Source organism: Misgurnus anguillicaudatus, chromosome 7, assembly GCF_027580225.2.
Source record: "Misgurnus anguillicaudatus chromosome 7, ASM2758022v2, whole genome shotgun sequence".
Classification (NCBI taxonomy): domain Eukaryota; kingdom Metazoa; phylum Chordata; class Actinopteri; order Cypriniformes; family Cobitidae; genus Misgurnus; species Misgurnus anguillicaudatus.
The window spans coordinates 27434867-27451815 of record NC_073343.2 but is presented as its reverse complement, the minus strand read 5'-3'; the positions used below and the strand labels follow the sequence as shown (position 1 = coordinate 27451815).

General features: G+C 37.4%; 1 protein-coding gene across 1 annotated transcript in view; it reads left to right on the top strand.

Moving 5' to 3' along the window:
- Positions 1–16737, top strand: part of ldah (lipid droplet associated hydrolase) — a 71166-nt gene extending 54429 nt beyond the window's left edge. The window contains exons 6-7 of the mRNA XM_073869685.1: positions 7461–7543; positions 13489–16737. Coding sequence (XP_073725786.1) covers positions 7461–7543; positions 13489–13680 — 275 coding nt within the window. The 3' untranslated portion in view covers positions 13681–16737. The remainder of the gene's footprint in view (positions 1–7460; positions 7544–13488) is intronic.
- The last annotated feature ends 212 nt before the right edge of the window (positions 16738–16949 follow it).

The window sequence follows — 16949 nt, the reverse complement described above, 5'->3', positions numbered from 1 at the left end:
CTTATGAGAGGCATTTTCACAAATTAAACAGTGATGACAAGTGATAATGCAAAGTTTGTTTTTTGTGCAGCCCCCCTAAAAAATCTGTTGGCAAGTTAGGTGCAGTGGACCACGGCCACCCACCTAGCACTGGGTTTAACGGATCTAAAAAACTGTATTGTATTTCAGTCGGTGTGGCTTTTCTATTACGACATTTGTTATTGAATTGGAAAGAGAAAAATTGCTGTCACATTCGTTTAGATCTTTATAAAGAAAAAGTATGAAGAGAAGCACATTTAGTCGAATGATGTAGAAACTGCAAGATCCGTGGTCGAATGCAAAGTACTGGAACTGGGGTAAAGATATAGATTTATAAATGATTGGTAAATAACAAAATATACTATATAACTTCAACTATATAAATAGTTGTTATTTACTAAGTGTGGTGTACTGTGTATTGTAGTTAACATCAATCTGATAATTGTAAATTAAAATGCCGTAAATGCAAAGACTAAAGACCCAAATGTGGCACAATGAAAAACATCAAACGAAACTATTTAACTTTTTCTCCTGCAGCTTGAACACAATGAAACATTTAAAAGCTTTTATTTGTGAGAGTTTTGTCTGAATCACCACACTACAAAACAAACTGAAAACATCTTCAGTATCTTTTGTTTCGCATTGTTCAATCTCCTAATCTTCAGTGTAGGGATGCTTAACGATTAATCACGATTAATCTATAGCAGAATAAGAGTTTTTGTTTACATCATATATGTGTGTAAATTGTGTATAATAAATATGTATATATAAATATGCACACATTCATGTATAATTTTAAGGAAAAAATTTATTTATATATTAAGTATATATATTTATATATAATATAAATTATACATAAATATATAAATGTATATACACATGTAAACATTTCTTAAAAATATACATGCATTTGTGTGCATTTATCTATACAAAGTTATTATACACAGTTCACACACATATATGATGTAAACAAAAACTTTTATTCTGCTATAGATTAATCGCGATTAATCGTTAAGCATCCCTACTTCAGTGTACTGTCCGATTTTGGGAGTATAGATTAGACCAATGGTCTCCAACATGGTGCCCCCACGGAGTCTGTGTTGGAGTTGCATGCCAAAGCACATTTTATTAATAGCCTCAATTTATTTATAACATTATTTTAATAATATTAGCTTGACTTATGTTATGTATGTTAACATTTTAAACAATGACAAAACATATAAACACATAAATAAAATCAACAAGTAAAACAAAAAAAGTTTTGAGTAGACTATATCAAAAACGTAACCCTCCATATTGTTTTATCCATTGTGGTAGCCCTTGCTCACAAATACGGATTAGACAATACTCTTTTTTTGTATTGTTAATGCATCCAATGCCCCCACAAGATTTTGCCATATCTGCATGTGTTTGTCTCTTTGGGTCTGTTTGTGCACAGATACCTCTTTTCCACTTCTCCAGTCCGTTGTTAACTAGGTGCATGTGTGAGGATGTGTAAAATTGTGTGGAATGTTGTGCCCTGCCAAACCCCCCAGTCTGACACCCCCTGGAGATAAGTGAGATTGAGCAGGGGATGTCTCGTAGATATCTGCCCCAAGACTGGCACACCCGTCTCCCTGTCCAAACTCTCATCACTTTTCCCATTCTTACTCCACACATCTTAATGATCTGCACATCCATCTCTCAAATTTGTGTTACATGCACAAAAATGATTGTTTGAGGATGTGTATTTTATAAAAAATATACAATATTTAAAGTAAGCAAGTGTTCATGTAGCTCAGTTAGCTGAGCATTGTGTCAGCAACGCAAAGGTCATGGGATTCGATCCCAAAGAACACACATGAAAGTTGCTTTGGATAAAAGCATCTGCCAAATGCATAAATGTAAATGTCAGAATGTGTGTATGGCTAAGTGCCAGCGCTGCCTGTTACTACTCTGGAAAAACCCTGCAGGTCTAGGATCAGTTTTCCAAGACACAAATCCTAAATATTAATGAGAGTCTGGATCAGTGGTGGCGAGTGGTGATTAAAAAATAATAAAGCTCACAGATAAGTCATTGATAAAAATGACCACAATATTCCAAAACAACAAAAAATTCACTGCAACTTTAAAACTAATTTGATACATTTTTTAAATACAGTAAATGATAAATAGCAAATTGTAATGTACTTACAAACAAAAAAATTTTTTTTGGGAGACGGTGTTTACCATCTTGACTCAGTAAGTGACCCTATATTAAACTATCCTTTTCTTTTAAACCCTTTGGTTTCATCATCCTCCTCAATTGGTGGATATGGTTTGATGTAATGGCTTACATTTCTTTGATGTAATAAAGTTAAACGGCTTCTATGTGTTTATAGTGTTCTTTGGTAAATATTAGACATAAGTTTCCCAGTACACATCAAAATGCAAAGGTTAGTTGTGTTTGCATGCATATAACTGCATCTATTTAGAGCCATTAAGCAGCCAACCCAAACATTTGAGGCATTTTGAAACCCTTCTTATGTTGGGTATAAAGGAGGTATTATTGTTAAACAGTTTTTAAAATGCTAATTTTCTTGCTCTTTTTTGGGGTATTTAGCAGGTGATTTTATCCAAAGCGACTTGCAAGTGATTCTTCACAGGGAAGCAATAAAATGCGGCAGAGTCTGTGAAAACCCAGCTAAAGTCATTTCATAATGATTTACTGTTAAAATCATCCTACATAATATATAACATTGCTATTTTTAAAAGTTGACTCAGTAAGACCGTGTCAAATATTGAAAATAAAATAAAATCAATGATTGAAATGCTCCTAATCTCATAATTAGATTATAGATTTCACAGACAGGGTCACATGTGAAACGTGCTATGTGACTTTTAGCTAAAAAAGGTACAGCTTTCTTTAGGGACACAACCTGTTTAGGGAGAGAGAAAAGATTAAGGCAGAATTCACAGACTATGCGTAAGGGCGCACTCACACTATACAAACCTAACCGCGCCAGGGCGCGTTAAACCCCCTTAAACCCGATTTATAGTCGTGCGTAAGCTCTACGCCATAGGTTATCCGTAGCCTGTGCGTAGCTCTGTGTAGCCTGACGTGCAACTCGCAAAATTTTTAACAGCGTGTTAGTTCTATGCGGACCGCAAACGTTGTGATTGGTCCATCAGAACCCCTCCCGGCAGGTAAAACAAACTGCGTCATAGGTATTTCCGTTTGCGACGGTGAAAACAAAGATGAGCCAAGTTGAGGAGTGATTTAACTCAAACTGCAACCAAAATCCCTATTTATTTACTTCCATCACTGCTGGTCTTCTCAAATCATACACAACAACTTGCTGTTTCTTCTTCTTGTGGGTTAACTTGCCATGCTTCTTCTTCATTGACGGTCCCGCTGCTACTGTGGTTACACGCATGGATACTGCCTACCAGCGGTCTGCGCGCGTGTTTGCACGTCAACGCGGACGACGACGCAAAAGTATAAATGAAAACCGACATGGAACCTACGCCGTAGGACCTAAGCACTACTATAACGAGCCCTTAAGTCTGGTTCGTTTGAGTAGTGGGATTGATCTGTACCATGCCCGGGCGCCGGCTTGCAGTGGTGGGCTCGAGCGCAGTTCACTTGGGCTAAGGTGCAGAATGCCCATACTTAAAATATGACCTCTGCTTTTAATCCATGCCATTAACTCTTTTTTTTTTACAAAAATACCCATATTTAAAGGAATTTTCCATTTTCTTAAAAGAAAAATCCAGATAATTTACTCACCACCATGTCATCCAAAATGTTGATGTCTTTCTTTGTTCAGTCGAGAAGAAATTATGTTTTTTGAGGAAAACATTGCAGGATTTTTCTCATTTTAATGGACTTTAATAGACACCAGTTTCAAAGGACTATAAACAATCCCAAACGAGGCATAAGGGTCTTATCTAGCAAAACGATTGTCATTTTTGACAAGAAAAATAACAAATATACACTTTTAAACCACAACTTCTCGTCTAGATCCGGTCCAGCGCGACCTAACGTAAATGCGTAGTGACGTAGGGAGGTCACGTGTTACATATATAAAACGCACATTTGCGGACCATTGTAAACAATAAACTGACACAAAGACATAAATTAGTATCAGTTGACATACAACAACGTCGGAACGGTCCTCTTTCAACATGCTTGTAAACACTGGGGCGGAGTTTCGCGTTCGTCTTCTGTGACCTCTTGACATCATGACGTATTGCGTGGGGTCACGCTGGCACATCACGACCGGATCTAGACGAGAAGTTGTGCTTTAAAAGTGTATATTTGTTATTTTTCTTGTCAAAAATGACAATCGTTTTGCTAGATAAGACCCTTATGCCTGATTTGGGATTGTTTATAGTCCTTTGAAACTCCGTTGAAAAAAACTGTTACGTGTTGAGTTAAGTGTTAATTGTTGGTGTCTATTAATGTCCATTAAAATGAGAAAAATCCTGCAATGTTTTCCTCAAAAAACATAATTTCTTCTCGACTGAACAAAGAAAGACATCAACATTTTGGATGACATGGTGGTGAGTAAATTATCTGGACTTTTCTTTTAAGAAAATGGAATATTCCTTTAAGAGTTTATAAGCAGTTTAGAGTTTATAAGAGTTTTTTTTTCCCGTTTTGTTTGTTTGTTTATTGTTTGTTTGAAAGCAGGGGGTCTGTTCTTTCATTTGATATATTTGTATGTTTATATATTTTTAGAAGAAATGTTTCCTGAAAGGCATTTTGTGAAACTTTTCTGAAAATCACAAAAAATGTGTGCGGGCAACTTTTTAAAAAAGCAGGGAATAAGGTGCTTTGCTCATGGGCACCTCAGTCGCAAACTGTCGACCATGAGTCTCGAACCGGCAACCTTCGGGTACCAAAGATTATACAATTCTGTGCTCAAGTTAGCTAAATAACAGCTTGTTGTTAATGTCATTCATACATTTGTGAATAGTGATTATGTTATAAAGACTCAAATTTTTGCAACGGATTAATTAATACGCTCAGAGATAATAAGATGATGAAAAAACACACACAAAAATTTTGGAATATAGTGTGCAAAGATCTTAAGACATAAACCCTGTCTGTGAAACATTATTTTTTATCTTTAGGTTATATATTGAAGTTAGGAACTTGAGGTGCAGTATCAATCATGTCCATAGCACAAATGCTGTGGAAAAATTACGCCCCAACTTTCAGTACTTGAGGTTTGTTATAATCTCTCACATTAAGTATGAGCAATAGCAATAGTGATGCTTTACCTAACAAGAACCAGACATTAAATTCGTTTTCTACTGTATATAGATGGCTTACGTTAGTTTTTCCCTAATCGCAAAAATCATTTCCTCTAAGCTTTAAAATACACCGCTCTGAAATACAAATGGAACATGATGTAACTTTACTCACTTAACCTAACATTTTCTTTCCGTGCCTTTTCCTTTTGGAAACAGGATAAAATATATTACTCGTCGTTTTTCACTTTCAGTATCAGACTCTACATCTTGTGAAATGTGTTAAGAGTTGTAGTTAATGGAGTACACAGGGCTTGATTTATATGATGGAGTCAGAGCGGCGGATGTATGATCAGACCTCACTTCCTCTTCACTCAGTGGAAGCAAGTCATTTGAGGAGGAGTTTCCTCCGCACACACATGCGAGCGCTCGCGATCATCAATACGAGCCGTGAGGAATGTCCACGTGAGAAGGATATTCATCTCTCAGCTGCATGTATAGTACGGCACTGGCAGGATCAGGATCAGTCTCTGAATAGTTTCCAGGGTCAACGTGTCAATCTCATGAATCTTTTGAGTTCTTGTGTGTTTTGGGGGGTTTTATTAATGGAACTAAAAGATGTCCCCTGGAACAAAAAAATGCATAGAAATTAATTTCACTTTAAAGCATATATTGTAATGGTGACTTTTTTATTGTATTTGTTTAACCACTACTGAGTTCAATTTATTTTAGGTGTTGACTTTCCTATTTATAACAAGTGTTTACATTAAAATCCTCAATTGTTATTGCATTATATTACGGTACCAGCGCAAAGGTTGTGGGTTCGATTCACAGGAAGCACACGATAACACTTCAATGCAGTGCACCGTCAAAAAAAAAGTCAAAATATGTACCCCAGATTTTAAAAAGTACAGCTTTGTATGTATATGCATGTATATATATGGTACCTTTTAAAGGGTCTTGCCCCAGTGACAGCATTTGAAGTTTTTTTCTAGTACTTACCATTATTGGACAATTACACCAACTGTGACAGAAGAGCAAACGTTACAACTTACCCCATAGGTGAGGGGTTAGTTGTAACACAGCTTTACAATTAACCACACTGCTTCAAAATATTTTTAAGCCCCCCCAAAAAGTTGCTAAGAGCTGAAGACATATTTCAAAATGATGCTATGTTTTAGTCAACAAGACACTGATTAATATGACATAGCATTGGATTTGTTCTCTTACACAACCAACTTAGAAACCGAAAAAAACATATGATGAAAAAATGTACTTACATGCCACCAAAACACTCGTTCATCAATAACTCTCCGGAAAAACATTATACATTTCCAATTATCTGCAGAAGATCGTCTTTTGGCAGCGTGAAAAAAATGCTCGAACTTGTGCAACAATGTAAACAGTCTGTGTTACAACTAACCCCGCGTTAGTTTTTGCCCCATGCACCCCTACATATTTTGACCATTTTTCAAACAGTGTGCAAGTTGCAATGGGTGAAAGTGTCTGCCAAATGCATTAATGTAAAAGTAATATAAATTTAATGTCGTATTTATGTATATAATCAGATTTTCTATATCTATGAATCCCTGTCCACAATACTGATGTCATCACTACCTGGCTTTTTGAAATGTTATGAAAGATGACAACATAGACTAATGTGTATACCTCACCTAATGGTTTCAATAAAACCACTTCATTCCCGAAAAGAAAAAAAAACATTTAGGAATGTATGATCAAAGGTATTGAGTTACTTTCCACTTTCCTGTCCATGTTTCCCTCCTCGTATATTTGGTTTAGTCATTTTTTGACGAACTGTCCACGCTGCAGGACCAGAGAGAGAGAGAGGCCACATGAAATACAAATGACACACCTTATTTCAACGCTCCGAGCCTGCATCTCAACACAATGACATCATTGTGCATCATTAAACTGTTAGCCGGATTGTACATCCACAGTGAATGGGAATGAGAACAGATGTAATCCTCCAAATCTGGTTGCTGTTTCCGTGTTTGTACGAGCGCTGGCCTTTGAGCTTGCGGCTGCGTTCTGCTTGTGTATTTTATTTTGATACTCTTCATGTTTAGGCAAACCGCAGTGGCTGCCGTGTTATGCGTGATGTGTAAATGTTTACAAAGCTCTGTTTGGACTACCTCATTTATTCCAGTTTTGAGTTTTTATAACTACTTCATGTGCTTTCTCTCTCTCTCTCTCTCTCTCTACAGCTAATGCTATGTATATGGGAGGCCAAGAAATGAGACTTGTGGTAAAAAGAGATGACTCAACCATACGTCAACACCTCAGAAAGGTAACAATAGCATCATAATATTTGAATACCAGTGGTAGAAAGAATAAACGTAGCAGATTACAAAAGTAGAAAGTAGAAACAGCATCCATTGTTTCCAATGCGTGGCTAGAGGCCTATTTGCTTTCACTGAAAAGAACCATGCTACCAAATGACGCACTTTTTCTCGATATCCTGCGTACTAAAGGAGCGAATCAAAGACAATCTGGAACCTTCTAAACGTGTTCAAAGCAAATGAGACCCACACCGATTCACTCTCAATGAGCGACCTATTAGTAAATGATGCTATATCTAAATGACTAGGCTTTGGGTGAAGTTTAGGGATTTAAATATGAGTGTCATTTGTGCCGTCCACGCATCTGTTTAGCTCAAGGGTGTCCGACCGTGCTTCTGTAGGGCCACCGTCCTGCGAAGTTCAATTTCAAACCTGCGTCAACACACCTGCCTTTGATTTTCAAGTAACCCTGAAGATGTTCATTAGCTTGTTCAGGTTTGGATGATGAGGTTGGAGTTAAACTCTGCAGGATGTCGGCCCTCCTGGAGAAGGTTAAGCAAGTTAAAGAGCATTGCTAAAAACAACGTTATTTTGTATATTTGGTATTATACAATGTGTTTGTGTGGTTTATGGTTAAAAAAACACATTATTTTCCACATAGCGTACATTTTTGTAGCTCCAGATTTAACTCTCTTCATGAAACGCCCAGATTTGAAAAGCTCTATGTCCCTGATTGGCAAGCAAATCTGTACGCTGAGATTGGCCTGAATAACCTGATTTCAGCAGGAAATGTGACGCTCCTTACCATGTTTGAATGATTCCCTCACAATGCAATGCTGACAGGAGTTAACTTACAGGCTGTGAGTCCGAAGCGGAAGGAATTATGATAATGTCGGTCTTGTCTACATCACCAAGGAAGTAAACTTTTGCCTACCATCCGTGTGTTTGTTGTAGTCCAAGAAAAGAGATTTACGTCGGAGACGACAACACGCGTTATTGTGGGGTTTGTACCTTTTGCATATCGTTAACATGTACCAATACACATTGCTAATTTAACGACGGGAAAAATGGTTTGTGCGCCGAGCGCATGGTCGAAAAGGGTTCGTCCTATTTTTTTAATGAGTAATGGGAGTATTTTGGGCGTAACGTGCAATAAACCAATGAGAGTCTCAGCTCTCATCCCCTTTAAAAGCCTGTTGCGCTGGCGCTGTGTCTAATCCCTATTTAGATGACGGACTTTGTAAACTGAAAAACTAAGCGGAGGAAGAAGATCTCCAGTTTAAGATTAATGTTAAATAATTGTGTTGTTTTCACTTGTATTGAAATTGTTATTTTTTTATTAAAACCTTTAAAACCTGTTTTCTTTTAGTCATGGAAGTAAAAAATCATTGCTTTAAATGTATGGCTATCCAATATCATCAAAAAATGATTTACAAGTATGTAAGATAAGGTTTGTACTCTAAAAATACTTTATTTGTTACAAACAGGAGATAAAGAATTTACAAACGGCTCTCCGCATGTTTCAGCACTTGGACAGCGTCACAAGTTTTTTTTTTAAGAATTACTTAAAAATGTTTCTCATCTCACCATATCCACGGGTTCATTATATACAATAAATCCGTGAGGTAGCATTTAAAAAAAAACATTTAAAAACAGATGCATTTGTTTAAAGCAAAGCATTTATTTACTTAACAGGCTACAGGTGAAGCAGCTCTTTATGCCTTCTAACATCTCATAATTGGTTTTCATTTATGTCCAGGAGACGCAATAGTAATCTGTTACATTTTAATCCTTTAATTTTTCATATTTAAAAACGATTTTGTGCTGCTGCGCATTCATGTATGTGATAAGCAAACCCGCGTTGCCGTCCCGTTTATAGGCGCATAATTACTAACACGCTCTTTAAATAACAAAAAAAACATATTGCGCCATTGACTTTAGACCAGGTTTTTGTTGGTCAATGGCGAAGTCTATTTTAGTTGCCTCAAAATAGCAACGCACCAACAATGCACCTGAACACACCTCATTTTCAGACCGGAACACTCATGAGCGCAAAAGGGGGCGCAAATGCATTTGCTATTTAAACAATGCTAAACGTGAAAATGATAATTGCGCCGGGTGTAAGATAGAGCCCAAAGAGTTTGATTTTAGTCATTGATTTCATATTGATTTCAATCTTTGACATGACCTTACACAGTCAATATTAAAGCTATCAAGTTAAAATTTTTAACAGATGTTCTTTAGGATGATTTGATGTGGAAAATGGTTGTTAGTTGTTAGTTTTTTGAACGTTGCAATAGATGCAATGCAACATTCCAGCTGACTGGAATCCTATAGGAAGATCATTCCACCAGCAGGGAGTAGTGAAGGAAAATGAATGGGAACATGATTCCCTTTTGTGAAGTTATGACAAGGCGCCATTTATTAGCTGGACGTAATGTTCTGGATGGGGTGTAGGAATCCAGGATTTATTTTTAAAAATACATTTTAAAAACAAAAGTTATAGCTGTTAACATACCACGGGTCTGTTGAATGCTTTATTCTGATTGGCTGAGAAATGTTTCATGGGTGTTGATTATTTTTCAATAAACGCACACCTGACCTGTCAAATGTCTTAAAAATAGGCACTAGATCAATGTTTGTGGTAACTGTGGTATAAGCTGAATAATTGACTCCGGTCCTTTGAATTATTTGAAAATAATGCACAACCGCGATATAATGACACTCCGTTTCGTGTCATGCCGCATTACCACCTTAGGTGTGCATTATTTTTCCTTATAATTCAACTGCCCGTCGTCAATTATTTTTTACTTAATGCACAAACATTTGAAACATTTAATGGGCTTGTACTGGTATTAACAATGATTAATAAATGCTACAAAAATTGCTTATTGTTAATTCATGTAAGCTTATGCATTTACTAATTTTAACAAAAACAACCGTATTGTAAAGTTTTACCATTATTTGGGTTTGAAGGAAAGTTTAAACCTTATAAAGTTCTTCCAAACCTTGTCTTCTGTCTGACAAATCCAACCACTTAAAGGTGCAATGTGGGACTTATAGAAGGATCTCTTGACAGAAATGCAATACATAACTATATTATCAGTGGTGTATAAATACCTTACATAATGAACTGTATTGTTTTTATTACCTTAGAATGAGTCGTTTTTGGCTGCATACACCGTGAGTCCCCTTACATGGAAGTTGCCATTTCGTGCCGCCATGTTTCTACAGTAGCCCTAAGGGGGAAACTGATTTATAGAGCGCGTTTTGTTACTACGTTCTCTCAGATTAGGGTTGTTGCGGTGACAGAATTTTCCCACCGGTTAATCAGCACGTGACAAACCCGGTGATACCGGTTTCACCGGGTGGGAGGGGCTTATAAATACACATACAGACGTGCGCATTTTACTTTCACTTTTGAAGATGCAACTGTTGTTTAAATCCAGCGTTTGCTTACGCTGTGTTAAATCGCGAATTAATTAAAGATGTGCAACGGCTGGTTTAAGTGGTTGAGTCAATGTGCGCAGGTACTTCTGACAGAAACCCGCCAGTCCCAAGCAGAGCAACCGGCTACTTCTCCATAAAGCGCTGCTTGAATGATGGGTTTATTATTATTCTTAATGAAAAACACAACAACAAAACGATATCGCTTATATTAAACATCATATATGTATATTATAACAAAAATGTGTAAAAATGAGTAAGCACGCGGCTTCTGCCGTCGTCTGGTCAGTCAGCTCGCCGCAGTCTGACAGGAATAAATGAAATCTGACACCCGCAGCCGCTGCTCTGTGATGACGCGCGCTCAGCTCCGCTGAATTCAGGCAGCAGACACATTCAGTTGTTTTTGCTCTCTCAAACAAAACTAAATGATTTAATTACAAGAAAATATCAAAACGACGGTGAAAGACGGTGTCGCGGTGGGCAAGTGATCTAACCGGTGAGAGGCTGAAGCACCAGTAATCACCGTTTCACTGACTATCGCAACAAGCCTATCTAAGATGATGACATGTTTGTCCTGTGGCAGCTACCGTAGCTTCACTATGCGTTTCAAAAAGGAGGGGTGAACTGTGAAGCGAGCCGTTGGTTGCAATGTCACAGTCTTACCACTAGATGGCTAAAAGTCCCACATTGCACCTTTAACTGTCAGGCATCCAGAGTGTATAAAAAATTACATACCTTTTAATTTAGTGCGCAAGGCACATAAAAGCACTATTTAATGTAGTAATATATAATCAAAGCACTGTACTAGGCCTATAAAATAAAATACAAAACATTTAAATTTATTTAATGGGCTTGGACTGTCACTTTTATGCGTTTCTTCAGTTTATTGCCCAGATTGTACACTCTAAAATGCTGGGTTATTTTAACCTATAGCGTTGGGTCAAAAAGGGACTAGGTTGGGTTAACCAAGAAAATATTTATATTTGACCCAACAATGGGTTGAAACAACCCAACATAGTTTTATTTACGACCCACCGGGTTGGGTTCATCCCTTTTTTTTAAAGCGTATTGGGTTCAATTTTAAACATATTTGAAAAGCACTACCACTAGAAAGTTTGTGACTGATTCCTGATGCATTTGTCCTTTTCAATACCCTGGTGTGATGCAAACCAGAGACCGCGTGCACATGCAGATGGTGGAGGGCTGCTGATAGCTGATGGACTGTATCTGTCATCAGTTAAAAAGGTGAAATCCTTACAGCTTTCAGCCCGTTACTTTTAAGGATCGCTTATTTAAAGTCTTCAAGTCTCAGATTACGCCTAGCGCAGACTCTACTCAGTCAGACTACCGCTTGAAGACGTTTTTCAAATTCCTTGAGAACATTTCCGATCGAATATTTTCCGCAAATTCGCTTCGCAGACCTCAGCATCCCACCCAAAAAATTCCATCTGGGAAAAAAAGTCCGTTCGTCTTTACACGCGTCTGAGTATTCGCTGTTCCTTCGTATCTGCTTCACGAGACGCGCGGTCTGCTTCGCCTGCCAATACCGCCGCTGGAATCGTTTTCTTCAGGAAGAGCTGAAGGTGAAGACAGGAGGTCATATGTTTAAACCCCTCTCCGCATTAAACCACATGCATCTGACTCCTCTATTAGATTTATGGGTTGTGGTGAAATCGATCAGACCGACAGATGTAGAACCCATCACGATTAACTGGTACAGTCGGCAAAGGCCAAACATTATGCAGTTTGTCAGAGAAATCATGCAAAGCGGTTGACAAGAGAATTTGATCTTTCTATTGTGCACGGCTCTTGAGGTCTCACCGACAAATAGCCCTTCGAAGTCTACACGGGTGGTTTTTCTGTTCCTCTTGATGTTGTTGGCTATAATCAGTGGAGGTTACGGCGGAAATAACTTCGAAGTGTCCGCAATGGTGTCCGAGGGGAGATGGCAGGCATGGAAGTCTTAGTGTCAGCTTTTTTCATTCAAAAACATCTTGATGGTTTTCCCACTTGCTTGTATAGGCAGTTGGATTATATGTGGTATGGCTTTGCATGAGGCGTACTCTATAATTTGACATATTCTGCTTTATAGATTTATGTTGTGTACTCGCCGATGAATGGTCTACTGGGATGTTTTATCAGCTTTGCATATTGTGCAGCCTTTGGCATTTCGAGTCAAAATGAAAGGTTGCATATAAATTTCACTTAATTTGGTACAATATATTTGTTTATGACCCTTGACATCCCAGACCACTGCAGTACAAACAGGAGTCAATCACTCAAGACATGTTTTTTATTTCCTTTATGGCTGGTGTGATCTAGTCCTTTAAGGCACTAGAATAACTTTCTATCTAAATCATATGATCCATCAGAAAAAGACTTATTGTCAGTTCTGCTCGCATTATGATTTGTGAACCCCAAAGGAGACGTCACCTAAATCAGATTCCTGACATCAAGTGGATCTACAGCTCCGGGTCTTCCACTAACTTGTTTTCTTCTCCGTCAGCTTATTTTTTACTATGGAGCTACGGATCACTGGTGCCCCGTGCAGTATTACCAAGATATCCAAAGGGACTTCCCTGAAGGTGACATTCGTCTGTGTGAGAGGGGTATCCGACATGCATTCGTCCTAGATGCGGGAGAGGAAGTGGCCAACATGACGGCACAGTGGATCTGCGATGATCTGAGGACTCTGTGACTGTTAAGATTAACATTTCATTCCAATGCAGTTTAATGGATGATGACAAGATCATGCAAAAGTTATTATTTGGGTGCTTGAATATACTGTCTGTGGTCATAAATTGCACTAATTTTAGCACTGTTAAGGGCCGTTCACATTATAACGTTAACTATAAGGCGCAAATCATTTACCTTCAATGGCATTAACTAATATTGCATGTTTCTTTACTAAAAACGCTCGTAATTAAGTAATAAGTATGCTGTTCTTGTTGCATTTACACAGCGGGTATAACCAGCAGATGTCCTCAACACGCCGCGTGTAACTGTAAACAGAGAATCTAATAGTTTATGAAATCTAATATCTTACATTTGGCATAGTCAATGTAGTAGAAAAAAGCATTACGTGGTGAATTTCACAGCAACTGGATACCTGAGGTAATATTAAGCTATAACTTAACCCCAGCAATGAGCTTCTCCACTGTGTCATCTGTCATTAAATGTGCGTGCACTTGAAATTTAAATAGATTTGATTGGTCGTCAATGGTTTATCGTTCACCAGTTAGAAACAAAAAATCGCTCAGAAACTGATCCAAATGATATAGTTCATTGTATCTTTATCGTTGCAGTTGTGGTGTGAACTCTGCTATTCTTTTTAATATAAAAAGATTTATAAAACCATATTTGTATAGTTATCGTTATAATGTGAACGGACTTTTAAAGGGATATTCCGGCGAAAGGTGGGAATGACCCCATGATTTACTCAAACGGTACATGATTGTCTTTTTACAGACGAAGACAATCGGGGTTATATTAAAAAAATGTCAGGGTTCCCGTCGGACATGGAATTTCTGAAATATCATATCATGAAATAGGGAACCAATCACAGAACGGGGAGGTGGCACCAAGACGATGACGACGTCTATCGACACACCGATTGTCTATGAGCTACGTGCAGACGCATTTGATAGACATTCGTAGCGCCCAATAAACGGCATAGGGAACCAATCACAGAACGGGGAGGAGGCAGCAAGATGATGACGTCTATGCGACACACCGATTGACTGTGAGCTACGTACAGATGCATTTGATAGACATTCGTAGCGCCCAATAAACGGCATAGGGAACCAATCACAGAACGGGGAGGAGCATTTTAAATTCTGTGCTGCATCCTTGTCACTTTGCAGAGATTTTTGCCGTTTTGATAGTGTTTTGATCATGTTGATCATCTGAGCACGCTCACTAGCTCTTTGCTGTTGCTGCTGCGTGTAAGAAACGCTCACAATATTTCCAAATCCCAGTACGGTAATGTGCAGTTAACCTCCTTTGTGTAGAAAATGTATTGTTTAAAATGTGACCGTCTCAACGTTATATTAGTAGAGATTTCTAGATTCATCTTCTTGGTACAACGCCAAAGTTCGCCAGAGTTCACGGGGGCGCGGAATCACACATATTCATATGAGGTGAAATTTAATGCAAAAATCGGTTCCTCTAATAATTTTATCTAAACATATTTTTTTTAATTATTATTGAACATTAAAATCAATCACGTGGCTATAGCTTATGTCATTTTCATTGTTTATATACTTTATGGATTTAAAATCACATTAATTTCATAGGATCATGCAGTTGGTGTGCAAAATGCATTAATGACACAATTAAACAAGTCATTTAACAAAACGTAAATAAACAAAACATGCCATTTTAGATGTAAATATGATGCCAATATGTCATTATTCCGATTGATTAGTATTTGATAAAAGTTAGTCAACACTTTTATTTTGGAGGTTTTTGCATGAAGGCGCTCAGATTGTTAGAAATGTAAGTGCCATGGAAAAGACTGAAAGCTCTATAATATATTTCTTTTGATGTCTCTGTATGCACAAATTTCTTTGAGCTATGCACACTGTGCCCCCTTAAAAAAATTGGTGCATGACGCCCCTGGGTAGCACCAACGTAAAGGTACATTATCGCCACCTAACTTACTCTTGTCAAAGATTATAGAAGCCACTCCAACACAGTAGGTGGCAATAATGCACCGGAAGCTAGTTATTTTGGTTCATAAAGTTTACAATATTGGCGTTATTCTAAAAAAAATTACTTCTGTTTTGGCTTTAAAGTCAAGTTGTTCCCTGGTCTCTGTTTACTACCATGAAGCTTGGAAGAGCAAGGACATTTTCTAATATAACTGTGATTGTGTTTGTCTGGATAAAGATAATCATGTACATTGAGGATTGCTTGAGGGTGAGTAAATCATGGGGTAATTTTGGTTTTTCGTTGAAGTATCCCTTTAATTTTTATTAGAAAATGTAAACTTACACTGAAAAGAAATTATTCATTCAATTTAATGCATTTTTTTGGGGTAGGTGGTTGCAGTCAATTTGTTTAAGCTACATTTAAAAAATATTTATAATAAAATAAAAAACTTTTGTTTGGATGTAGCTTAAATAAATTGATTGCAGCCAATTGCCTTAAAAAATTTAGTAAATTGAATTCATCTTTTTTTTCAGTGTAGTTGTGGTGTGTATTTAACTTTATGAATCATTAAAAAAATTGGGTTGGTATTTGAGAGAATGTAAAAGGGTTAGTTTACCCAAAATGAAAATGTTGTCATAATTTACTAATTTACTTTCTTTGTTCTTCAGAACCCAAATGCAGATATTTAACTGATTTTAACTGTTGCCTGTCTTTTAGTGCACATTCACTATGCCTAAACAAGTTTTTAATTGTAGTCGAGTCCAAGTCAAGACCAAATCCAGAGATCAAGCGTCAAGTCTGAGTTAGGACCAAGTCCAGATAAAGCTGGATGAGGACTCGATCTTGAGTTGGACTCAATGCTCGATCAACACTGGTTTTAGGATATTCACGTTTCAATTGTGTGTAACAACTGATATCCATTGTCTTCAAGACACTTAACTCTTTCCCCGCCAGCGTTTTTAAAAAAAAAGTTGCCAGCCAGCGCCAGCATTTTTCATGATTTTCACAAAAGTTTAATGCCTTCCAGAAAATGTTCTTCTTTGAATATATAAACAAACAATATATCAGATGAAAGAACAGACCCTCTGCTTTCAAACAAAAACATTTCATCCTACCTTCATTAGTTCTCTTGTAATCACCTCTCAAACATGGGATAGGTTTCTTCAAAAACACCAAATTTTGAGCAAAAAGCTGAGATAATTCCATTTTTGTGAAGGACTTTTGATAGAGATCAGATGCAGCGCAATCTTTAAAACATACATGGAGTTCTTTATCTTTCACGTGAGGCGCTACTTCTGGGTTGTATAAGTTGCG